At 38.7% G+C, this 26,157-nt stretch overlaps 1 protein-coding gene across 2 annotated transcripts; it reads left to right on the top strand.

The window, feature by feature from the left end:
- Positions 1-964: 964 nt before the first annotated feature.
- Positions 965-25,241, top strand: Cd28 (CD28 molecule). Of its 2 annotated transcripts, none has more exons than XM_038340129.1 (4): positions 965-1,086; positions 16,517-16,873; positions 18,873-18,988; positions 23,746-25,241. In XM_038340129.1, exons 1-4 carry the CDS (start codon positions 1,032-1,034, stop codon positions 23,872-23,874), a joined length of 657 nt encoding a protein of 218 aa, XP_038196057.1. In that variant the 5' UTR covers positions 965-1,031; the 3' UTR covers positions 23,875-25,241. The 2 variants fall into 2 exon arrangements, with proteins under 2 accessions (XP_038196057.1, XP_038196058.1); XM_038340130.1 differs by lacking the exon at positions 965-1,086 and adding an exon at positions 5,059-5,132.
- Positions 25,242-26,157: the final 916 nt, after the last annotated feature.

Here is a 26,157-nt window from a genome sequence, read left to right as displayed (position 1 = left end):
ATACACAAAATCACAAATGAGGCTGGTTACATAAAGCTCAGATTACCAGGAAATAAAAAAATTTATTAGGGAACTTCTGAAAAGGCTAATGAGTATAAGATATACACAACCACAAACTAGGGTGCTTATATAAAAGCCAGACCGTCAGTAAAACTATTGAGTACAGACGCTGGCCAGGGGGATCAAGGAAGGCTCCAGAAGAGGAATACAGAGTTGGCCATACTGGAGCACAAACCCTATCTACAGAAGGCCAGAAATGGGGGAGAGGTGTGGGGTACTACAGAGGCCCTGGTTTGCCTCTGTGGAGCATCTTCCCATGGTCTGCTTTTAGAATGGTTCTTTGAGGGACACAAGGAACATGAGGCAACAAGGGGATTTTGGTTGCCCTCCTGTCTCCCTGAGAAAATACGGCACTTTTACGACTTGCTCTTTGCTTTGGAAACTTCGGCAGACACTCAGATGCTTGGGTGCTTGCCAAGTGGGTGCTTGGATGCATTTTGTAAAGTTTGTAGAAGTGAGTTGTACATACATTCCATAAGATTACCTTAAGACTATCACAAACATCGATTCTGTAACATTTATGTAGAATTTAAACACTCATGTAGAAATCTCCCTAGTCCCCAAACAACTCCCTGTAAGAACTTGCCTTCTGTGAGGTCTTCTCTCTGCCTTAGATTGCTTTGTTTGGCTGCTCTTGTCATTGCTGGACCCTAAGCACCCACTTTCACAGTGCTGTTACTCATCGACAAATAAAACTCCTGAGCACATTATCCTGTGATTGACACTCCTCAGTGACCAAAAAAAAAAAAAAAAATTGTCGCTAAAAGAAGTAAAAGTCTAGTCATCAAAAACAATGTAATATCCTGTGTGAAAGTCACGAAGCCTTGTGGTTGGAGTCCTTTGAACAAGTGCCCTGTAAAGTGGCCTTGGATGACAGATACTCAAAGACCTTTGCAGGTGTGACTTCAGTTCATCTCACACCCTGCCCTGCTCAAGGAGGAGGGGCTGCAGTCCTGACCCTCATTAGGACAATGACACTCCCGCTGCTGTTCCTGGCTCTCAGCTTCTCCTCAGTTCAAACAACAGGTAAACAATTTTGATTTTATTTCTTTTCTGTTTTTTATTCATGTTCTTGTGATCATCCTGGTTTATTTTAAAAATGTGCTGACCTGTGAAATTTGAGCACATTTAAAGTGTTTTGCTTTAATATGACAAACTACTATTGAGAAACTAATTCTCATAAAACAGTATATAAAAAAGTATATAAAAAAGACCTTACCAAAAGTTTTTTTTTTGGAAAGAGATAGCATTTTATTTAACAACTTGTTGATACTGTTCCAAGAACTTTTATGTTATATTCAGGATTTTATTTTTTAAATCCTAGAAAACTTTGATAAGTAGGTAAGTTCTGAAGGCTTTGGATTAGTTTGCTTCAGTTTGCATTTCAGAGTGAAGTATTCCTAGGTGAGTTTGGGAGAGTATTTAAACTACCCAAATCTCTGTAAAGTGGGACCCTTAGTAACTATCACTTCAACCTCCTTGTAAGATAAAATGAAATGATCATGTGAAAAACTTAGGTTACTCAGTACTTGGCCAATAAGCATGGGATTCATTTAAGTACTACCTGAATTTAGCAAGAGCCAAGAAGATTCCAGTAGTAAACACAGATTGCAAATACCAGTAAGCTTCCTTTTACTGTTGGCTGAAACATGTTTATTTAGGTTAAAATCCTTCACACTTCCAATAGCAATGGCAAGGAGTCTGTTCCTATCGGTCAGAAAGCTCATTCTGAGCTACTTTCAGTTCTCAAAACTCAAGTTGTTTCTTGTTCCAAACTCCCTTCCAGATGAAGAAATCACCTGATGGGATTCACCCACTGAAGAGAATGTTCAATAATTTCCCCAGAGGATTCAGGTTCCAGCTATGGACTGCAGATTTCAAACCACCTTAGTCTGACTTGAGAGGCTGTGTTCTTGACCATAATGCTCTTCCAGTTAGCATGATAAGATTTGTATTTTTACAGACTTAGACAAAGTCAGTATTATATTATCTCTAGAAATCATAATCCCTAACAGAAGGCGAGAGATACATTAGCGCTGGGACAGAAGGCAGTTCCACTCAGTTTGAAACTGGAATGCAAGGAGTCTATAGATGTACTTAGATAATCTCTCTGGGAAAGGTAAATTATGAAGCCAATGTCTCTGGTTTTCTTCTCATATATTTTGATGGTACAGACTGCATTATTGGTAGGTGTTATTCTTAAATACCATGAATGCTCACTCCAAAGAATATCATTTCCAAGTTTGCAGAAATACAGTAGTAACTCATAGATGTCCACCTACTTTTGTTGTTTGACGTGTCAGTGACCATGACTATTTATAAAAAGTGCTGCTGGAAAGACATGAGCTCGTGTCTGGCGGTGCACACCTAGACCTAAAGAGTCCTCGAAACTTATTGTGAAAAGTTTCTGAGCTTCGTGTTCTTAAGTTTCTTTCAAAGGAATAGTTAAGACACACTAATTTATTAGATAGTAAAGCCTTACCTGGATTAGAAGTTATTCAACATTGGTAATTGTACACAAAATGCTTTTCTCATGCCCTTTGTGGATAACCATTGGTTATAAGCTTATTTATTTTCTTTAGAAACTCTTTTGGTTGGACTCAAAGCTTTGTATGTTTTTCCTTTAGAACCTTTATTAAGAGGGATAGCTAAAAAAAGAAGTTGGAATATTTACGCATGCAGACCATTGGTTTTATTTACCTTAATATATATTTACTTCTTAGACACCAATTCATTTTCCCACTAACTCTTTGGATCTGATGCCAAATGGCCATTGATGAAGTAGGATGGAGAGGAGGCAGAGGGAGCAGTTTCGAAATGCCTCTTCCAGTGAGGGAGCTTTAGAGAAGGAAGATGAAAGAAAAGGAAGATAATTACAACATGCAAAATATATGACCCATGCAAAATGGTGCAAAGCCTTTTATGAGCTTTTCATTTCTCTCTTCATGTTTACCCCCTCCCACAAAGAAATTATACATAAGGAAATGCTCTGTTCAAATGTTATTATCCCAGACCTGGGAAGTGACAGTTGGCAGAGGGCTGTCTAGCATGAAACCTTGGTTTAATTCCAGCACAGCATAAACCAGGTATGGTAGCACATTCCTGTAATCTAGTGGAGGCAGGAGAATCAGAATGATTCAGGTTGGCTACATAACAAATATGAAGCTGATCTGAGCTACAGAAAACTCTGTTGTTTTTTTTAAAGCAGTTGTCCTTGATCTTCCTAGTAGTGTAAGAAACTGCTATAATATCTGCATTACAATATGTGTGTGTGTGCATGTAGGCGTGTCTTTATTTCCAATAATTTAATAAGTTTGATTCATTGGTTCACAGCATGAATTAACAAACTTACTTGATGATGGTGAAATCTAGCCCGATTCTCATGTTTTGGGTGATGCTGCCAAAAGATCTTTAAGTTTCAGTTATAGAAGTAGGATAAGGGAAGATTTAGGAAGTTGTACTTTAGTTACGTCCTCTGCTAAAGTTACATGCTTTTATGAATATTGGATCATGGTGCTACTGAGATCTGAAGACAGGATTTTGTTGCATTTTAGATGGTGTCTCTAGCTTATAGCTGCAGGCTCCTGAGAGCAAAATCATCTGTGTAAAAGTGTATTGGTTATATAAATATTTTCTAGTCAATATTTCTTATTTTTTCAGCAAACTGACTCCATAGTATGGAGACTAAAATCAGGAAATATGTTCGCTTCTCCATGAGAGCATTTCTTTTACCTTCTTTCCAAATCTTAGCTGATAGGCTATGTCAAGGTGGCCTGTTGAACCAGAATGATCCCTCCAGTTACGATGCTTTCTCCTCAGCACTTCTTTTCCTCAGAGAGACACATCAAATGCTTGGCAAAGTAAAGGAATTAAAAGCTTTATCTTTCCTCAGTCTTTGGCAAACAGTTTCCTCTGTGGTAGATGCCCAGAAAGAAGCCATTGACTTCTCACGGTTAAGCATTGCTCTGAGGCTGGACTTGGGAAGGTGAGATTAAAAACAATGAACGGCAAAGAACGCAATGTAAGCATCAGACGTCTGCAATCCCACAGCTTTGACTACACTGCAGCCAGCTTTTCCGACCGTTAAAAATTAACAGGGTGTTTTGTCACTTGAAGTAAATTTGATAGCTATTTCCAAAATGTGGAATTTGCTAAGAATTTGCTTCACGACCATGCTCTTGATTATAGCTCTCTTCCCCCTTTTAAAGGCAACCCATCTAGCAAAGACTTCAATAGCAAGGGCTGTTAAAATTAATATCGATTTATCGATTCCCAGAAGTAGGGTGAGTCATCACCACAGACAGATCAGAAGAAATGAATCTGTGATTCTAACTGTGGAAAGCTTGTGTATGCAAAGTTTGGCTATGGGGGAAGGGATCTCACTGCCTCCCTGCCTTAGATATGGGCCCTCCTTTTCAATGTCTTCCTTTTTTCTATGTTTGCCAGAAATTCTCTGTGACTATGTGTGCCATGTGTGGATATCTTCCTTCAAGTATTTCTTGTACAGAGTGCGCTGACTTTTACATTACAAAGTGAAAAAAAATATGCCACCAACATCCCAGAAGAAAATTTCATTTGTGATTATCATCTAAAGCAGTAGTTCTTTTTATTCAGTAGCTGGGATGGTAGTAGGACACAGGGTTTACTTGTCCAGAGATTAGAAGGCTGGTGGCTTTGGTAAAGTATTATTATTTCACAAGTCATCTCAGTTAAATTATAGTTTGCCTTTTTCTTTATGAAATTTATTCACAGATGTGGGAACTTTTCTGTTGAGAGCTTACTCAAACTTGGGGACAAAGGACACCTGCTTTTGTGACTCACTGGGGGGGGGGTCTCTGACTTTCTAAATCACATTTCTTTGGACTCTTTTGGTCAGTGATGTGGTAATTTCACCGCCCGCCACCACTCATCCACCCAATCAACCAATTAATCAACCAAAACAGAGGACCAAAAGAACACAAGCTCAACATACCCAGAACTTTTATCAGAAGACTTGGTGAGTGGCAACCAGTCCCTGAAACTGGGATGAGGAGCGAAGGACATTCAGGCCTCAAGGGAAAAGAACTCACAAAGTAGGTTTTCATGTTTTTGCTTGTGACTCTCAGTTTGATGACCCTGAATTCTAGGAGAGAGGTGTTCTGGATGGGATCCAGAAGTCCGCAGTTGCTCGGCAGAGACGCGGGAACAGGGTGTTTCTTTGGCCTGAGTGGTTCAGTAATAATGTCATAGGGACTGGTAGTTTTGTCTTTGTATCATTATGCAAACTGTATTTGTGTTCTTCATGCGTAGGAGACACCCCACAGTGGTGGAGATTTTTTATTTCGATTAACTTTGAGCTCCCTTATCTCTATATCCATCACAACTACGTCATCTCTTTGTCACCATCTTTGTTATCTTGGGGATGTTGGTTGACAAGGTAACCAGGTTAATGGTGTCATTCAGAATTACTTACAGCTCTTATTTAATTGTGAGATCCTTTCCTCAACTTCTGAATCACTTCGTTGGCTCATAATCCACCATACAGCGTATAATCACAACATTTAGGTCTCATCATCTACTGTCGTTTAGACATCTGAATTAGCTGGCATGGCCCTCATTCTGACAAGACATGGGTTCTTTTATTGAAACTTTGATGGTTGTTTGGATTTTGATCTTTGGTTTTCATGTTTTATTGTATGTGTATGTTTGTGTATTTACAGGTGTATGTGCAGATGTGTGCATGTGTGTGGAAGTCAGAGAGCAGCCTCAGATTCCATTTTGCAGGTGCTGACTGCCAGTTTGATTTTTTTTTTTTTTTGACACAGAAGTCTCTTACTTCCCCAAAATTTACCAAATAGGCCTCCATGACAGACCAGTAAGCACTAGGGATATGCCTGTCTCTATTTCCTTGGCACTGGGACTTCAAGTGTATGTGCCATCACTTAGCTTTTTAAATGTGAATTTTGGTAATTGAACTTGGGTCCCCGTGCTTGCAAGGCAAATACTTTACCAACTGAGATCTTTTCTCAGACTCAATAATTAAATTTTGGAATCAGCAATCAAGTAAGTTTCTCTTCTATACAGTGCATGCTTCTTCATGTACTTTGGAAAGACAGGTTCTCATTTGTGTGCTCCTCCAATAAGTATTTACTGAATTTCTTCTATGTGCATGACACTAGTCTGGTTCCTGTGATAGACTAAAAAAACACTTTAAGATATGATAAAGGAAAAACGGGAATGATACAGTTCTTAGATTTTTTTCTTGTAGTTAATTATGAGTAGTATTCTACCCACACTAATTCATTATTGTGTAAAATAATTATAAACCACAGATGGTTAGAGGTGGGAGAAAACAGATGTTTCTCAATTTGCAGAAACAAAAACTTTGTAGATGGTCCCTAGAAGATGTTAGAGAAAGATTACATTGTCATATTTCTTGGCATTTTTTGGATGCCTTTAGGGAATCTTGTCTTAATTTATCCAAGCTAATTTCTTTTGTGCCCTAATAAAAGACTCTCGCCTCTAACATCCTTCACTGTGTCACACACCTGTCCCCACCCCTTTATGCCCACACTGAGGCTGTCTTCCTTGTGAGTCTTCCTTTTCTGACCTGCTTCTCTGGAAGATTTACCTCCTTGAGGAAACTTCTGCCTTTATGGTGGATCTGTAAGAGATAGTCCAATGGTAAAGTAGCTTACTTTAGCAAATATTAATTAGACCTCTTGTATTTTAATCCCTCCTGGATTCTGAGGAAACAGAAGAGAAGGACAAGAAGCACAAAGGCACGGCATACAAGACCTGCGTGTGTCATTAGTTCTCTCTCTTTCCATGGGCTCAGAAATTTGGTTGAGAAATTGTATAATAGGGATACAACATCTAGAAACAGATACATGATGACAGTTCGCATTCCTCTACCTTACCTCACAGTGCTATTTGATGCTTTAATGGTGTTGCATGTACTATTCTCATAGTCTGGAATACCCCTTCTATCTATCACTTGAAGGTTTTCTTTGAGAGTCCTAATATCAAAACTAGTGACTTCTTTTCTTGTTAGAGTTCCTAAAATTGATACTGTGGATTGATAACATTTTTTTTTTTTGCATACCGGACTCTAAGCTCCTTGGGAATAGGCTCTTCTCTCATTCACTCATGTAAGCTTGGTGTTGGGTACAATACTGGAAGCATGTAGGGACTAATAATCAAATATTTGGTGAAAAAGGAAATGAGCATGGAAAATGGAGAAGTATGCAGCCCTCTGTCAAGATTAAGGTAGGAACTGGGAGTGGTAGCTCATGCCTGTAGTTCCAATCCCAGTATTCAGGAATTGGAGGCAGGAGGATTACCATGAGCTTTGGGCTAGTGTGGCTTTCACAGTAAATTTCATGTCAGCCTGGCTATAGTATGACACCTTGTTTTAACCTGCCCCCAACAACAAATTAATGTAGGATGATAAGTCTTTATGAAGAGTTGGGAATTGATGCTGTTGATAGGTAGGATTTTAATGGATGACTTTACTGATGAAACTTGCTAGTTAACATTTAGTTTGCACTTAAGTTGTAGACACTGTTCCAATTGGGTTTCCGTTATTTAAGTCATTCAATCTCACTCCAAATCTTATGAAGTAATTATCATAATTATACTGATTTTCAGATGGGAAAACTGAAATTTCAAACAAGTACAACTAGCTTGCTGTCACACGGCTAGGAAATATGTAAAAGTCTAGGGTGTTGTTTCAAGGTTTATGTTCTCACCAAGGTCATGTTGCCTGAGAAAGAAGGAATATTAGTAAGGAAACAAAATCAGGAATAGGTTCCATGTTCTTGGAAGTCAGCCCCAGAGGTCCAGGGAGGTAGGGGACAACCAGGTCAAACAAAGTGCTGTTTAAAATACTGATAAAAATGTTGAAACTTGATTTTCAAGGTATCTTGAAGTAGCTGAAGTGAATAAGAAGAAAGCACTTAGAAATGTTTATCTGTGGAATGGAATAGAAGGCACAGGAATGATAGGCTAATTAAAAGAAGCAGGAGAAGCAAGTTGTATAAAGTCAGGGTCCTCTGGTTAAGAGGCAGCTGGAGTGAGTACTGGCTTCAGAGAGAGGTGGGGAGAGAGCGAAGGGAAACATATCATTGAAGTCAAAGGGATGGGGCCCCAGACTGGAGGAGGGAGGCCAGCCAGACTTCTGAGTTCAGGCAGCGCTTTCAGGAACAAAGATAAAGCTTCAGAAGATTTAGAGAAAACCGAGTGGGACAAAATAGTGCAAAGAAGAGGGAATTAGCAGATAAGGCAAGACAGTCAGGAGCTTAGATCACCTGAAATACGTACCGTGGTATTTTGTACATAGCAGTGATACGGTAACTGGTGTGATCCAGTGACTTGATTGTGTTTGCTATGTGAAGGGAGCTAAGAGTTGGACATAAGTGTGTGTGTGTGTGTGTGTGTGTAGCTAGGGGTAGAAAATACTGTTAGAGGAGAAAGGAGGAAGGCGGAAAGGAAAAAGGAGGTAGGGCAGTTTTCTCAAGGAGACAAGGAAACTAGAGAGAGGACAAATCTCTAAGTATACAGTGTGGGTGGGCTTGACTTCAGCTCATGGGTGACAACAGGATCACAAAGTTCAAACAAACATCATGCGTAGGACTTCCAGTTTCCGTTAGAGGCGTTAATCTTAGCATCGCTATTTTTTGTTTGTTTGCTTGTTTTACTTTATATTTCACCCCCAACTCAAAATGTAAAGTAAGGATTCTCAAGGTAGGGAGGTGTGATTAGAAGTTTTAGTTTGTCACATCATGATATACATTCTCTAGGCACCAGTCTCCATCTGTTTTCTGTGGGAATCCTGAAAGAGACAATATACATACTTGTATATCATACTGTTCAAATTCTTTTTCAAAAATACTTTACTTATACCATTATTTCTTATTTTAAAAAATGAGAATTTCAAGAAAACAATGAATGGATATTGAGAAAAAAAATGACCATAGTTATTTTGAAACTTTAACTTGAATTAAAAAAATATAGTATGAATTTCAGAGTGTGGGCTCATCCAAAGCACTGTGGGTAATTAACAGGTTTGTTTTATCATTTTAGTAGATCAAGGAGAATAATGAAAAACATTATAGTCTGATGGGCATTTGTGCTTTCTCTCTTGATATTTGAACAAAGCTAAGCTTCCAACTGGAGTTTCCTGAGTCACAAGCTGTTGAGGCTTTGGTTTGACTTACAGATTCCAGAGGAATCTCTGGATTGACTCATCAGAGAGCCTGTGACATATAGAGTTTGAAAGGAAGCAAGTGGTCAGAGGTCTAGAAGTTGAATGACCTCCTCGTCCCAAACAGGAAATAAACTCAGAGGAATGTTAAAGTAACTTAATCAACTCTGTGGTCAGAACAAAAGAGTTCTCCACCAGAGCAGCCAATGACATCTTCATAGCTGGCTCATAAACCCCAGAGTGCAATATGGTCAAAAATGTAGAAAACTTTTTTTTTGGTCCTTACCTAACATGTTACAAACACATCATATTCTGTTCAATTAGATTTTTTTTAAAAAAAAGAAATCAGAGTTAGGAAGCTATAATTTCACTTTTTTAATGTAATAGAAATGTGTGACAAGAATAAATGGAATCCATTAGAACTCCTAGATGAAAAATCAGTTTCTAATTGTACATATTATATCTTTCTAATATCTTCTTTAGCTCCCCAGGTGCATCCTTCAGTCTTGAGTCCTGCCAGCCTTGGTGGGCCACTTGATTTCACTACTGTGCTTATGATATAAAAAGGAAAGAATGAATATTATAAAGTTAAACATGATTAAAATCATATTGTTTTAGTTAAGGATTCATTCATTAAAAGTTGGACTGAAAAGTGATTTTATGAGCTGACTGACATCCCTTTTGTGAGCAAACTCTTTGCGTATAGTTATCCCTTATTATCCATGAATAACATGTTCCAAGACCCTCAGTAGAAACCTCTGATAGTACGAATTCTGTAAATGAATCCTTCCTATCTTCATCATGCCTGCCATGCAATGTGATGGCAGCTTTTGCAGTTGGAGGTTAGCAGCAAGCTAGTATGACTTTCCTTCAACATATGTCCTCAGTGCCTCACTCAGCATTTGACTTTTTCTTTCTTTATTAAGAATAGAAGTTTTGTTGGAATCACTATTTTTACATTGGAGGCCATTATTAAGAAAAAAAGCAGTTGCTTGAACAACTGTGAGCTAACTCGGTGGTTGATCTGACAACATAGGGAATAGTTACAGGACTAGCTGGTGAGGTGGTGGTAGCACATGCACTGCAGACCACTGAGTGGAAGGATAGTTCACGCCTTAGGTGACTAACATTGCATTTCACCACCATACTCTTTATAAACTTTATATCTGAACTTTCCCATTTAATATTTTGGGTTTGTAGTTGACAATAGGCAACTGAGACTACGGAAAGTAAAGTCATAGACAAGGAAGAACTAGTTGGAAACACATTTCCTTTATATATGAGCACAAAATCAACTCAGTCTTGTTGAATGAACAAAGTTGTCTTTTTTTCTGTTCATTCATGATTGAGAACATTAGTCTTTATACACATTATCTTTTCAGTTATTTATGTGATCTTGTTTTTTTTAAAAAAGTCATTTATTGCTTTTGTTTTCAGTAGCCTCTTCTATAAGAGACTGGATTTATATAATCTTCAAGTTCCTTCCAGCTGGGTAATTTTTTGCATACAGTACTCCACTACTATGATGGAGAAAGTGACGTTTGCCTTGGTCCAGGCCTCTTCGTGTTCAGTTTCCCCACTATCCAATGGCTCTCCCTGGCTCTCATTTGAAACTCCAATACCGGCTTCTTCACCAAGTCCCGCCTCAAGGGGATGTAGAACCAAGCACTGAAATGATGTTACAATTTTGATGCATAGTGGCAGATGGAACAGAACAGTAGAACAAGATCTGTTGGAAGACTCCATCTCAAGTCTTAAAGGTCACATTCATAATTTTACGTATGCGTGTAGGTGTATTAAAGAGGTCCACAACTTATTTGTCCTGAACCTTGAACTCTTTGAAATCCTTTTGCAATCTCATAAATTCTAAGCCAATATGTTCCCTAAATTGTACTTTATGCTTCATATTCTTTGTAAATACAAGATTTGGCTTAGTTTGGAGGGGTAGGTGTGGGGGCAAACTTTTAAGGCCAAGGTTCTTTGATGCTAGGAGCTACCCTTTAGAGACTGTACTCCACAGCACCTGCACAGAGGCTGGCTTGGTCCCGAAATATAGTAACTTCCTTCTTGACCCACTTAGAATTGATGCAAAGGAAAGAAGTTACTTTTGTAAGTATCTATTCTCTTGGAAACACAGTTAATTTTCAACCTTCCAGAAGCTTGTTCTACCACAAATCTGGCTCTCACAGCCTTGCCATGGGCTGCAGATAAGTTCCTTCTCATCTCTGATCTTGCGAGTTGCCTGTTGTTGAACAGGAGTTGTGAGGGAAAGAGTTTTGAGGTTACTGCTTCCTGTCTCCACACCTTTAGCTCGTTTAGCTGCTAGGACAGGCTTTGAAAAGCAAAGCACTAAGTTCATCATCAAAACAACCTGCCAGTTAGTGGAGGTATACCAGCCAAAGCAATTTTTTACTATGTTAGGCAAATGCAGTTGGGAGGGTATCAGTGTTTCTGGTAGGTGTAACCTCGATAAATTACCCACAAGAAGGAAAATAGATCAAGTGTTTGCAAAGGGAAAGAAAGGTCATTCCTAGCATGATTTAAAAACAGCAAATCCTCAAACAGAAGCAGTGTAAGAAAGCTGAGTGCATTCTAGTTTCTTCTAAGTCAGTGATCCTCAATCTTCCAAGTGCTGCAACCCTTTAATGCAATACCTCAGATTTTGGTGATCCCCATCCATAAAATTATTTTGTTGCTATTTCATAACTGTAATTTTGCTACTGTTGTGAATTGTAATGTAAATATCTGATATGCAGGATACCTGATATGTGACCCCAAAAGGGTCACAACTCACAGGTTTAGAACTGCTATTCTAAGCCTAGGTATGTCTTGAATTTTATAGTATTCCCTTAAGTTATTTGAAACACCACAGATTCCCAGATACCAAACAAACAAACAAACAAACAAAACAACAACAACAACAAACCAAAATCCATAGCCAAGCTGAGCACTGTCACTTGATTGGTTTGTCAGAATCTTTGTACTCTACCGCTGTAGAGTGAGGGGTGTGTCTTCACACACATGCTCCGTTTTAAGGGAAATCAAAAGAAGCTAGAAGTACTGTATGCACTAGAAACCACAATGATCACATATTTAGGATAACTATATGTCAATATCATTTAGGGTAACTGTAACCTCTCTTTAATACCAGGCATAAGCTTATTTTATTTACTGTGTCTCCAGAACAGATGTAGACTTTGAAGTCCTGTCAGATAGCTTCTTACATGGACTTTTTAAATCATTGGGATAAATTAAAGTGAGACCAAAGCCTAGAAAGGATATTAACTTTAAAAAAGAGGTTTCATCAGCTTGAATTTTATGCCTGGAAGCAGTTAGCCACATATTAGCATAAAACAAGAAATTACTTCAAATATAGTATCTCTCTTTAAGCATCAGCTAATTTAAAAATGTTGATTCATAATCATCAACAGATGAATTGTCCGCCTTTTTCATAGATGTTTTCAAACTTTTTCCCAACAAAATTCTGGTACAGCCACAAAATGAAGTATTTTCCCTTTCCTTGCTCAGGGGCAGGCTGTGTTACCAGAACAGTGGCGTGTAACAAACAGTCTTGACACAGGAGCCGTTGAGTTTCTGGTGAGAATGTTCTTGATTTTTAATCTGAGATCAAATGGGCTCAGAAGAAATCAGACAACCTCAACCACGCTGAGGCTTGAGCTCAGAGGCCCCATGACGGGAAGAAGAAAAAGCTACCTCTAGTTGTTATATTACTCCATGTGAAGAAAAACCGTTTCAGAGAATGACTGCTGCTTCTTCCTTCTGAAAGTTTCCACTCCATGTCATGACCCCCCAAGGCTGCAAACCTGTCTTCTTTATAGTCCAGATGTCCAAACTTTCTTTGATTTTGGATCTGTCTATTCTGGTACTGCAATGAAGTAGAAAAAATGGGTGAAGAAGAGGTGTGGGCAGAAAAGAAAAAAATAGATACTTTTTCCTTCGTCTGTGTGGCTGAGGAAGTCATTTTAAAATCTTCCATTTCTCTTTAACCAGACCCAAATCACTGTAAAGTTGTGTAAGCATTAACCTGTAAACACTTCTCACCTCTGACCCAGAAGACAACTGAATCTTGACTATTCTCCATGCCTTCCCTCTCGCACACTCCAAAGTACTACTTCCATTTTTGCTAAAGTGATCTCCATAAATGAAAACGCTACACTCACCTCTCCCTTTTCTGCTTCAGATGGAGCCTTCACTCGGTCTCCATCACTGGCAGGAGGGGGACCAAGGTCTCTCTTGAGGTGAGATATCCTTGCTTTCCCTCTCTTGTCTTTCCTAACCCTTGGTCAGAAAGAGTGGAGGTAGTTGTAATTCTTTCCAGAGTGTCACACTTGTTCTCAATTACTATTTTCTTTGCTGTTTTCTTCTCTTTTTTCTTCCCCGCTTTCACCAACTTTACTTTTAGTTTCAACGAGCACACACTTACCCCATCACTCCATCTTGAGGACCCGTCTTATCAAGGCTTTTTACTTGAGAAACATTTGTCAGTCAATGTGGGCATCATCCTTTATCTCCCAGAACAGCAGTCTTCATGTGTACAGAATCTGTGATTGGTTCTTCAATTGCTCCCAGAACCTGTAGGTCTCCGTCTACTGTGTCAAAATTAGCTATCTGTTTATACATTTTTCTTTCTTACTAGACTGTGACCTGCCCAAGGAATTCATGTTTAGGAAATCAGTTTTCTCTCTGATGTGTGAGTCTTGGGAAGATGTCACCTGCTGAATCAGACAGGAATCACTAAATGAACATTGGAGTCTGTATTCTAGGACTTCTTCCCCTTCTAGTTCCTCCCTCTCAACTCCTACACAGATGTCCATAGTAGCATTGTTCACAAGAGTCAATGCTGACTATATTGACACAATATATTATTTAGCCATAGAATAAAGTTCTGATACTTTCTTACAACATGGATAAAACTTGATAATTGCTAAGTGAAAGAAGCCATATACAAAATGACACACATACTATGATTCCATGCATATGAAATGGCCTGAATGGGCAAGGAGAGACAAGAAGTAAATGAGTGGTTGCCCAAGGCTGAAGAGAGAGTATGATGGGAAGTGGCAGCTACTAAGCATCCTCTTCATGTAATGAAAGTACTTTACAGATGGTAGAGGGATACTCACAATTCCTGGAGTATTACTCTTTTTTTTCCTCATTTTTCCTCATTTTTTTTATTAAAAATTTCCATCTCCTCCCCTCCTCTTCCCCCTTCCCTCCCCTCCCTTCCACCCATACCCCCACTCCTTCCCTCTCCAGGTCAAAGAGCCATCAGGGCTCCCTACACTATGTTAAGTCCAAGGTTCTCCCAACTCCCCCCAAGGTCCAGGAAGGTGAGCAACCAAACTGACAAGGCTCACACAGAGCCCATCCATGCCGTAGAGTATTACTCTTTAAAAGGAGACCTTTACAGATAGTAGAGGGATACTCACAATTCCTGGAGTATTACTCTTTAAAATGAGACCTTTACAGATAGTAGAGGGATACTCACAATTCTTGGAGTGTCATTCTTTAAAAGGAGAACTTTACAGTGTGTGAATTATACTTCAGTAAAGTTACTCCAAACACCAATACCAAAACTAACCCCATCTTAACTTATACAAAATATATCAGAATTTCTGGGAGTAAAAGGCATGGATATAGGTTTTCTTTTAAAGTTTTTGATGTATAGAAATACTAATAATTATACAACAAACAAGAAAGAAAACCCCATATGTGTTCATGAATTCAATTCCAGATTAAATAACAAATTTTATTTTAACAACTTCCATTTCTAGCTTGCTTTGGGGTACAAATAACTTTTTAAAAATTGTAAACAGTGGGCTTAAGAGATTGATCAGCTGTGAAGGCTAGGCTCACAACAAAAAAATCATAAATAGGTAATTATTAGCTTGCCCCCAGCAAAAATTGATTTTATTTATATTAAATCTCTTTCACAGACAAATAGCAATGTGTTTACTTCCAAAAAAATTGAAGTTATGTTTCAGAGAAAGGTTGTAGGGTCTTTGATCTGTGAAGTTGATTCTCCAAGTTTAAGTGGTCAGCTATCTATGTGGTATGGCTTTTGGTTTCAGTTCTGAATTTATTCACCATTTCTTCAATGACTGTAAATTAACATTCATGTTTCTAGACCTCAATCAGCCATTCCCCCTCCCAAAGGAATATATAGGCATGATGGCCCACACTTTTAATTCTAGCACTCAGGAAGCAGAAGTAGGTGAATCTGAGTTTCTATGCCAACCTGATCTGTGTAGTGAGTTCTAAGTCATCCAGGGTTACAGAATGAGACCCTGTTTTTTTTTGTGTTGTTTTGTTTTCTTTGTTTGTTTGCTTGCTTGTTTAGAAAAACGAATATAGAGTTAATATGGTAGGCACCTGTTGCCAAGCCTGATTTTTGATTAGAAGGAGAGAACCAACTCCTGCAAGTTGTCCTCCACCATCCACACAATATTTAAAAGTAATAATTTCTTTTTCTAAAAGAATATATTTTTGTGTTCTGGGAACTATATTTTGTGAAATGGAAATACACTGGAAAATGTTATCGATGTGGTCTCCTCCCTAATGGAGTTGATAATGTGGTTTCATTTAGTTTGCTTTTGAAGTGAGAAATTGAATGAGATAATATCTAGATCTTTGATTGTTTATTACACAAAGGTAGAACTTCTCATGATTTAAGACAACAAACATGCATGTTTCTTGGGAGCCTGTTCTCTGAATTTGCTATGGAAGAGAAATTAAAGGCAACACTTGAACTACAGATTTCTTCACCTCTTCATCCTACTCTTGGTTTGGTCGATAAGCAAAGTCAAAATGTTTTGAAAGTTTTAAATCCCTTTATAGAAAAACCTGTCACACGATGGGAAACAAATATATCTGGGCACCAGTGTCAGGTTTTCAGGCTGCTTCCAAGCATATCACTTAATCAGGAAGTCAACCTAAGACCTGATTAACATCTTAGGAATCTCAACTTGATTAAAAAATTCCTAGTGCATAGCTCGGTGATGACATTTTGCCATGTTTCGGGTGGAAACACGCTCCGTTTTCCCTTTCGCAAAAGGATGCCAACATAATCAAAATATAGACTTTAAAACTTTTGGTATACTGGTCACTCCAAGAAGACCTATTATTATATCTTTATCTGCCAGGAGACTTTGTTGGAGATCTATTAAGTTGGCTATTTAATTCCTTTTAATTTCAGGACAAGAGAATTATTGTTCTTACATTGTAACTAAAAATCTTCCCCCCCCCCCCCAGAAAACAAGATTTTGGTGAAGCAGTCACCCATGCTTGTGGTGGATAACAATGACGTCACCCTCAGCTGCAGGTATTCTCACAACCTCCTCTTGAAGGAGTTCCGGGCATCATTGTACAAGGGGGTGAATAGTGATGTCGAAGTCTGTGTTGCGAATGGGAATCTCACCTCTCAGCTTCAGTTTCACTCGAACGTGGGGTTCACCTGCGATGGGAAACTGAACAATGAAACAGTGACATTCTACCTCCGGAATCTGCACGTCAATCAAACAGATATATACTTCTGCAGAGTTGAGGTCATGTACCCTCCTCCTTACCTAGACAACGAGAAGAGCAATGGAACCATTATTCACGTGAAAGGTAACCGTGCTTGTGTTTGACAACGCTGAACTCAAGGTTGGGGTAAACGGTGAGGCCGGAACACTCGCCAATGATCTGAGACTAAAGAAAAATAATTTTTAAACCTGTTTTCCTTTTACTTTAGAAATAATTCCAGCTTATATTTTGAATGCCTGTGCCTTTCTCACTGACATTATGTGGAAGAATGAGGGAAGAAGTTACAGATCATGGGAATAGAACCTATAAGATTATTCTCGATTCAAGTCAGGAAAAAATTTGCCATTAAAATGCTAGCCTGGATTTTTTAAATGCCTTTTGGCTAAGATCAAGTATAAAATTGAACACAGAGTCCTCCAAGAGGAAGCATAGCCTGATGGATCAGGACTCAGGAAGAATGGGTTGGATAACAAATTAATTGTCTTTTTTGTGATCCATGTTCTTCCTCCCTTAGCTTTCTTTCCATTTTCCAAAACATAGAAAGGATGCTGAACTAGAAATTTAGGGGACATTAAATTTGTAATCTTGGGTAAGTTAACCAACTTTTTAATAACCACAAACTCAATACGATTAAGTAGTATTCATGAATCAGTATCAATAAGTGTACTGTGTCTATATTGAGATTATGTTCTATCTAATCATTGGGAAGAAAAATAATAGTATTCTTAAACTTGAGATATAGTTATTGGCATTAACATATGAAACTGAAAGAGGCCAGGTAGATTTTTGTGTATATGCCTATATTATAGCTTTTCTTTTCCACAGAGTGATAAATAAGAAAATATATGTTCCATTTTATTTTCAACTCTAGCACAATTGCAATAAATGCATTTTCTTTTATGCCAGAACAAAACTGTCATTGAGAAAAATCAAATACTAAACAAGGAAAAAAATTATTATCTTAGTATGGCAGAGTAGCTTTTGTGTTCTGGCAAAGATAGAAGCAATTAATGAGAGAATTCATATTTCTAATATCAATATTGCTCAAGCAAAATATTTGATTGGATTAAGTCAAAGGATAAAAAAGATGTGCTATTTTGGAAGCCAAGAACAAAACATTTCTTCCATATAAATGGAATACTACTTAGGCTAGTATTTTGTGTGTATGTATACACATATACACATTTAGGAGAACTGGAAAAGATACTACTGATTATGTACTTATCAGCTTTCAACCCTTTTTTGTATATTTGAAATGTAAGTAGGTAAACTGAAAAATACTTACACTCAACTTTGAGCTTCTGACTTAATCAATATGGTGTTTTCAAATCTTGTCAGATAATTCTAATGTGTAGCCAGGATTAAAACTTCATGGACTTGTATTTTTTCAATGCATTTTTATTACACTTTTAATTATAAAAAATTTGTAAATAAAAATGCTTTCAATTATTTTCAATGTTATGCATTGAAAATAATCAGACCCAAGGTCTGATTATTTCAATCAGCTATGAAGTATTCTTCCTAGTTGTAATTTTCTGTGAGTTTCAATAGAGGTGCTTGTTTTCCCACTGCTTTCTGACACTAGAGATGTGGTGTGGCTCACTCAGCTTCAGATAACCTGTTGGAGCTGGAGTCAGACATTTGTCTTTGTAAATTTTCCAGGCTGGGTTTCTGACTACCATGTTAAGCTGGTGGTTTCTCTTAGGGTTTAAAACATTTATATCATTTTACTTATTTCAAAGATAGAGTTTAGTGTGTAGATAAATTACCTTCTGATGGGGGTAAGGGGATGGGGTCAGGTTAAAGCTATTGAAACTTGCCATTTTGAATTGCACAATGTTCAACAAGATCCAGTGACCAGTGTCACCAGTGTGCCACCAATGGTTTCCAACCTCAGTCCTGTATGCTGCATGCTGAGATCAGCGGTGGGCTTGAATAAGTTCCAAAATAGCAACACCAGAGCATCTATGCTGGTAATGTTTTGCATATTTTAGTACTTTCAAATTCTTCTCTGATGTTCAGGACAGAAATATACTCAACTGCTGTTGCTGTGTTCTTTAATCTACTCTGTTATGTTTTTCAGAGAAACATCTTTGTCATGATCAGACAGCTCCTAGGCTGTTCTGGGTACTGGTTGGGGCTGCTGGAGTCCTGTTTTGTTATGGCTTGCTAGTGACAGTGGCTCTTTATATTATCTGGGTAAGAGAAGCAACATTGCTTTTATGTAACTTCTCTGCACATACACTCTGACTATATTAAGAATCCTGCCTGCATCTTTTTTACTGCAATGTTGAAATAGGTGATTTTTTTTTTAGACTGTTTGACTTTATGTGAAGTAATGATCTGATGTGAGTTCTGTTTTCTAGAAGGCACTAAGTGGCCAGGAAGAATTAGAAACTAAATGGGGATATAAGAGTAGGAGATTAGAGGTAGTTAAATTTCTTATCCTTATTTTTTGCAATTAATAATTGCATATAAAGCATACATATAAATGCAAACATAAAGTATAAAAATCTAAACCTCATCAGGAAGCAAAGCAAATGAAACCAATGAACAGCTTCAGCTCAGGGTCAAAAATCAGGAGAAAGTAGGCTGCCGAAATTGTGTATTCAAACCAGAAGGAAACAAGTCTATTTATGTCAGTCCTATTTTCTGTCTCTTGTGAAGCAGTTGCAGTGTGTGAGGCCAAGTATGGCGCTGTCATTATGAAAGCATAAAGGGAGGGAGACTGTTTGGAGCTCTCCCCACTGAATAGAGTTTACCAGCCTCTGCGGATGGTTCTGCAAGAAGGTTGGTATATATATAAATATATTTCCACCTTTCTCAATGTGGAATTTTTGATCCAAGCTTGAGAAATTTTTATTTGTTTCACTTTTCTGAGACAATATCTCACTAGTGGCCCAGACTGGCCTTGTCTCAGCCTCTCAAGTGCTGGAATTACAGGTGTGTGCCACCATGTCTGTCTTTTGAACATATTTCAAAATTTTTAATTTTATGTGTTTGCCTGTTTGTTTGTGCATCACTGTGTGTGTGTGTGTGTGTGTGTGTGTGTGTGTGTGTGTGTGTGTGTGTGTGGTGCCTATGGAAGCCAAAAGAGGTTATCAAATTTCCTGAAATTGGAGTTACAGGTGTTTGTTAGCTACCATGTGGGTGCTGGGAACTGAACTTGGGTCCTCTGGAAGAGAGGCCAGTGCTCTTAAGCTCTGAGCCATCCTTCCCACTCCCTTTTCAACACATTTTGATGAATACATTCACTGTTAGGAAGGAACAAACTTAGCAAGGATCATCTGAAGATTTTCTTTGAAACCTCTTTATGTACAAAGAACAGAATGGCCCGTGTATTGATTTTCACATGATTCTGAATTTTTTCCCAGAATATACATGTAAGTAATTCCTTCGATAAGAAATAGATGCTGTGTGCAAGAGGAAAGGGCTATTTCTCTAGTTATTCTCCACCCATCTGCTATTAAGAACACTTAGGATTTAATAAATGCTTATTCTGTCACCAAATTGTGAGGGCCCACAGATTTGTATCCATTCCATCTTGATTAAAGGTCAGAGAGTTCAAACCTATTCTTGCTCCTCAAGGATGGACAACAGAATGTTTGACCAAAGGTGTGGCTACTGGATGCTTTGCTCCTCAAAAGTCAGACAACAGGATGTTTGACTTAGGGTGAGGTTAAGGGTGAGGTTACTGCGTGTTTTGAGATGTAAGGAGGTAATTATGCTTGTTTCTTCTTTGTATCATGGGAGTCTTGTGCCCTCCCCTTTTGCTTGGGGCATAGAAGGACTGTGAGTAATGAACTCATGGCTTTTTGTATTCATTGGAAGCCTCCCAACTCTATCTTCTGTCTCTTGTCTATTTCTTTCCTCAACCTGCACTCCCCTTATCAGTAACGTATGGCCAAGTTGGGCTGGACCTAACACTAATTAGGTAACCCTCATAGAAACCAAATAAAGACCTAACTAAGCCTGCTTGAAATATGATACCCATTTCAAGGCATAATATGGGATACACACACACACACACACACACACACACACACACACGGGATATAAATATATATATTATATATATTACATATATATATATTACCAAGCAATGTATAGTCAGGGACTTCTGGAAGTCAGGCCCTGTAATGTTATCTTACTTTTACTATATTGTTGGAATGAGGACAACCCTAGTTTCAAGTCATGAAGTTCTATAATCCAGTCTTAGGTTTAAATTATTTTCATATCTAGTATTCCCCACATATTTCTGTATTCACAAGACCACAGAGGACAGATGGATCTTTGTCAGGCTACCTTTTGACTGATCTATAACTTCTACACAGTAAGGGAACATAGTGTTTGGGAATTCTTTCTGTTGTCTTGGGAATCTGCCTAGTTTAGCTTCTATAAGTTGTTCAATTTTGATATGAATTACAGGAAAATATTGCTCAGGTTCTACCTCTGGTATTTAGAAGTTTCTTCTTTCTGGAGTTCTGAATGTGCATTCCTTGCTATCTTGTAGCTCTACAGTGGTTGCCAATGATTTTAGAACCCTAAGGTTTGGCTTGGTTTTACTAATTCTCAACCACTGGCTTTCTTACTTGCTGTGTGGCTTCCAAAGCTCTGAGAACTTCAATTTTCTAATTTGAAGGCTGGGCGCAGTGGTCCTATGGGTACTCTTCCAGGAAAGGGGTTCCCTTGTTGTATGTTGACCTAGGTCAAAGGAGTTTACTAGCTTCGTGGGCAGTAGTTTTGGGAACTGCTTTAGCTTTCAGTGGTCTCGCAGGAACCACTTTAAAACTGATGGTAAATACGCGTTAGAAAGCAGCTTCTAAAATGAGACACCGAGTTACCGAGTGACTGGAATCATCCAAAATGACAAAAGAAGCTTCTCACTTTCAATGAGTTAAAACAGCTCACATTTCAAAACAGGCATCAGAAATGTTTTGAGTTTTTCTCTGGCAGTCCCATAATTCCTTGTAAGTTTCATTTCTGCCTTGAGAGAGATGTTTTTGACTTATCTCACAAGGTCACTGTGACTTGGATAGTCTTAGTGCTTGATGTGTCTTGTCATCTGTGGCTTTTGGGAGTCAATCCAGGTTGTCTAATAAGAACATCACTTATTTGGACGTCAAACCCAGGTCTTTGTACTCTCTGACCAAATAGAGCATGTAAAAATAATAACTTCTTTCCCTTCTTGAGCTTAGAGGAAGGTTATGTTTGTTTGGTTGTTTTGTTTTTAGCATGCTCTTTGGCAGTGTGTACTACAATGTATGGATAATTGAAGGGGCGTGGTCGATTGATAATTATGATTAACCAGACTAGCTTTAGTATATAATATTCAGCTTTAATAAAGGAGAGAAAAAGGGAACTTACAAAAGCCAAGGTTCCAGCGAGGAGCCCAGGAAGACAAAGAGAGCAAACAAACAAAACAGGATCTTTTAAAGGTATTTTGTGCCCCGGAGGGGTCACGCCCCTCAGACAAGGGATTGGTCAGCTTCCCCAACAGATAATGTGTGTTTAGGGTTGGAATCTACTACATTCTGGACCATTTGAGTACCTGGTTTCTGTGTGCCTTATTTGTTGCTGCCTTGTCTAGGAAACAAGTGGATAGAGTTGTAAGGAAGGGCAAAGGTAGAGTGGCACCCATGCGCAGACACAGGAGGTGGGTACTATACACACACACACCACACACACACACACACACACACACACACATATTGTGGGTGCACATGAGCATTGTAGGTTCCAGGTTGAGTTCCCATTCATTTCTAGTTTAGAGTCAGGATGATACAAACAAAACCCTCTATCTGATAATGGTTTTGTGGTAAGCATGGGAATTGATTGTAACAGATTTTTTTTATCTTTGTGTGTAACTTGGAGGTCTTCAGTCATGGCACCTTTCTTATTGAGTCCTTTCTTTAAGTTATAGTTTCACTAGATTATTCACTGGCAAGGATTAGCATTTGGGGGCCGGTAAGGAAACCCTAAAGGTTAACATCAGTGCTGAGATGCTTACCTGAGTAGCATCAGCAGCATTTGCTTACCCAAAGCCTCTGTGTTTAGAAAAAAAGCCAAGGCTGTCGTCACTCTCTCATTTATTTATTTGGGAAAGCTTGCTACTCATACTTAGTGCATAGGACCTATGTGTTTAGAAATAGGCATTCTTGTTTTCATAGAAGAAAATCTATAATAGAATTCCCTAATAGACAATCCACATGGCTTCCTGCTTTTGTTGCTAAGCTTGGTGGGTGACATTATTGCCTTTGCAGAATACACACACACATACACACACACACACACACACACACACACACACACACACACACACGGAATAGGAACATAGTATTCAGAACTAGAAAACCTCATTCATTTGGTCTCTGCTGACATAAATTTATAATTATTATTTCAGATCCTGAAAGAACTGAAAGATTTTTTTGGTTAATTATGGAAAAACAGTTTACTTAATGAATGATTAAAGTAGAAATGCTTAACTTATCCAGAAAGGAAGGGCATTTAAATATCAATGATATTTAATTGCCACCAGTATTCCCCAGGCTTAGCAACATCTGCTTGAAATTTTACCAGGAGCAGAGAAAGAGGAATGACCCTGAACCTGGAGTTTACTTACTTCAAATCTTGACCAAGTTTTTGACTGGGGATCAAGAGCATCACTGCTAGATCAAGGCGATGGTAATATATTCTTAAGTATGCTCTTGGACTTTTGATTAGGTGACAACGTCATGAGTAAGTGGGCCCATTTCTATAAATCAGCTTCCTGTAGATTTTTAGTAGACTGGTATCCAGGTTTTGCTTAGTCACTATCATAATCCAAGGCACATACACAATGCTGCTTTTTAGGGTCATTTGGCAGCTGCTCTTCTGAATAACTAACCCTAAAGTCTTAGGACCTCTCCCATAATAGCTCCTCTAAGTCCTTCCATATTGACTTTTTCCCCCTGCAGACAAATAGCAGAAGGAACAGACTCCTTCAGAGTGACTACATGAACATGACACCCCGGAGACTCGGGCCCACACGCAAGCATTACCAGCCCTACGCTCCAGCAAGAGACTTCGCAGCCTACCGTCCCTGACAGGGACCCCTATCCAGAAGCCAGCCGGCTGGTGCCCCTCCACCTGCTCAACACCACTGCTCTGGATAGGAAAGGACTGTCTCATCTTCAGCCGGCCACTTTGGACCTCTCCTGGGCAACCTTTGCTAATTGTTTTGGAGTGTCTAGATCCAACATCACGAACATCTGGAGACTCTGGAATGAATTCAAAGAAACTTTTATGGCAGGTTAAATTCTGCATGCCTTGACCCAAACTCAAGCTTAGTATATTTATTGACTTGATTGAAAAGTTAGAGTAGAAAAAACAAAAGGCGAGAGGATTCATTCGGCTGTGGAAGTCAATTTTCAGGCTGCATTGAGCCTGGTTCATGTCTCACTCGCTGGCTCATTTCAGTCATGTACAGTGTGACAGCTAAAGATGTCTTAGATGGAGTAGAAAGACCAGAACAGCCGTCCCTTTAGCTAAGCTGGTGTTTAAGGTGGGGATAGGATAGAGTTACAGAGCATAGACTCAAGTGTTTGAAAATAATTAAAACACTGTTTCCCACCCACATAATGAGCCACTTAGTTCCATCTTTAGTGTTTTTCTGTTAGTTTAGAAAGATGTAGACACATTTTTAAATGAATTCTGACCACTTTTAATCATTTTGACCAGTGGAATTGCCTCAAAGCACCCCAGGGTTTGCTTTTCTCATTCCCTGTCATGGGAATTCAGTATTATTAATAGTCACAAGATGATTTCAAAACTAAATAGCCCTCTCACACCAGGAAGCATGTGAGAGGAAATAAGGTCACTATATATATCCTGAATGCTGTGGAGGATTATCTGTTTAGTAGCTTGTTCCAGGAAAACCATTTAAACCATGGTTTCCTTGCTGTCTTTGTTGGTACCTGAAGTAGAGTATTGAAATTGCATCTATAGAGTGCTAGTCATGATACTGTGGAAAGGGGATATTAGCATTTGGTAGGTAGTAAGGATGAGTTCCAGGGAGCTTCCTCTGATGAAGGGGATGAGGAAACTCTTGTTATGTACTCAAGAGATGGGTGTTTTCTAGACTGCCTCTTAGAGAGCCCTGCTCTGTGTTCCTTTAGACTCTAAAGTTTAGAGTATTTGTGCCAGGGCTCAGAACTGCAGAATTTTGTGAGCTCAGCTGCTTTGTACCCTGTGGATCCATTGACATGAAAAATCATTCTGGACTGTGTCTTGAGGGACACCAAAGTTCTCAAGAGCATCTACAAACATTTTTTTTTCTTTGCTTCCAGTTTGGGTCAACTGTAAAACATCTATGGACCTTAAAGAATGAGTCAATAAACCGGGCGGTGGTGGCGCACACCTTTAATCCCAGCACTCGGGAGGCAGAGGCAGGTGGATCTCTGAGTTCGAGGCCAGCCTGGTCTACAAGAGCTAGTTACAGGACAGGCTCTAGAAACTACAGGGAAACCCTGTCTCGAAAAACCAAAAAAAAGAAAAAGAAAAAAAAAAAGAATGAGTCAATAGCCACCTTTGCATTTGTTTAATGCTTTGAATTATTCAGAGGTTTTAAAGCCCAGTGGGCCTGGTAAAAATCTCTTTACTACTCCAATGGCCTCAGGCAAATTACTGTTCGTCTAAGACTGTGGTTCTTCAACTGTAAAATGAACATAATGAAACTTGCTGTGATCCTCCTGCCTCTACCTCCCAAGTGTTGGGATTACAGGGGCCCACAATCATGTCCAGCTTGTAACATAAATTTATACCCAAACTCATGAGGATCTCTCAGCTTCAATAATTTTCTAGCCAATTAGAATAGATTCTCTTACAATCGAACATAAGGCATTTCCCCCTACTGCTGTCTTTGTATATAAAGAAGTCTTAGTGTGTTTTTTTTTAAATATGAGGAGAAGGAAGGGATAGGCATCTTTTCATTCTAGACAGATGACATTGTGCTCTGATAGATTTTTTTTTTTTTTTTTAAAGTTGGCTTCCACTCTGTGCCTTTAGTTAAACCAGCGAAGGCCAAGTTCAGCCTGGCTTGTGTGATGAAAGAATGCTGGCTTGACCCTGGCGCTTGTGATCACAGCCAGCCTTTGACATGTGGCTTTCTTGAATCGAAGTTACAAAATTATATTTGAAGATGACATCACTGGAGAGTTTTTAGAAAGGGCAAGAGCAAATAACAAACACTTTAATGGAAAGATTTAATCTTTGGTAATCAATAACTTTATTTTCTAACTGGAAAAGGACTGAAGGTGAATCATACCTGAGATTTCTCATAACTCTCTGAAAAGAACCAAAGTACAGGAGTGTTTCAGTATTGGAACGAG

This window comes from Arvicola amphibius, chromosome 8, assembly GCF_903992535.2.
Source record: "Arvicola amphibius chromosome 8, mArvAmp1.2, whole genome shotgun sequence".
In the NCBI taxonomy this organism is placed as follows: domain Eukaryota; kingdom Metazoa; phylum Chordata; class Mammalia; order Rodentia; family Cricetidae; genus Arvicola; species Arvicola amphibius.
Note: the sequence above shows the minus strand (reverse complement) of the source record. Positions and strands in the feature narration are given on the sequence as shown.

Bases quoted from the DNA above. Each gene is read 5' to 3' on its own strand.
- Cd28 (XM_038340129.1), top strand. From the start codon at position 1,032: ATGACACTCCCGCTGCTGTTCCTGGCTCTCAGCTTCTCCTCAGTTCAA. The intron at 1,087-16,516 runs GTAAACAATTTT...CCCCCCCCCCAG, and splicing joins CTCCTCAGTTCAAACAACAG to AAAACAAGATTTTGGTGAAG. The intron at 18,989-23,745 runs GTAAGAGAAGCA...TTCCCCCTGCAG, and splicing joins TGGCTCTTTATATTATCTGG to ACAAATAGCAGAAGGAACAG.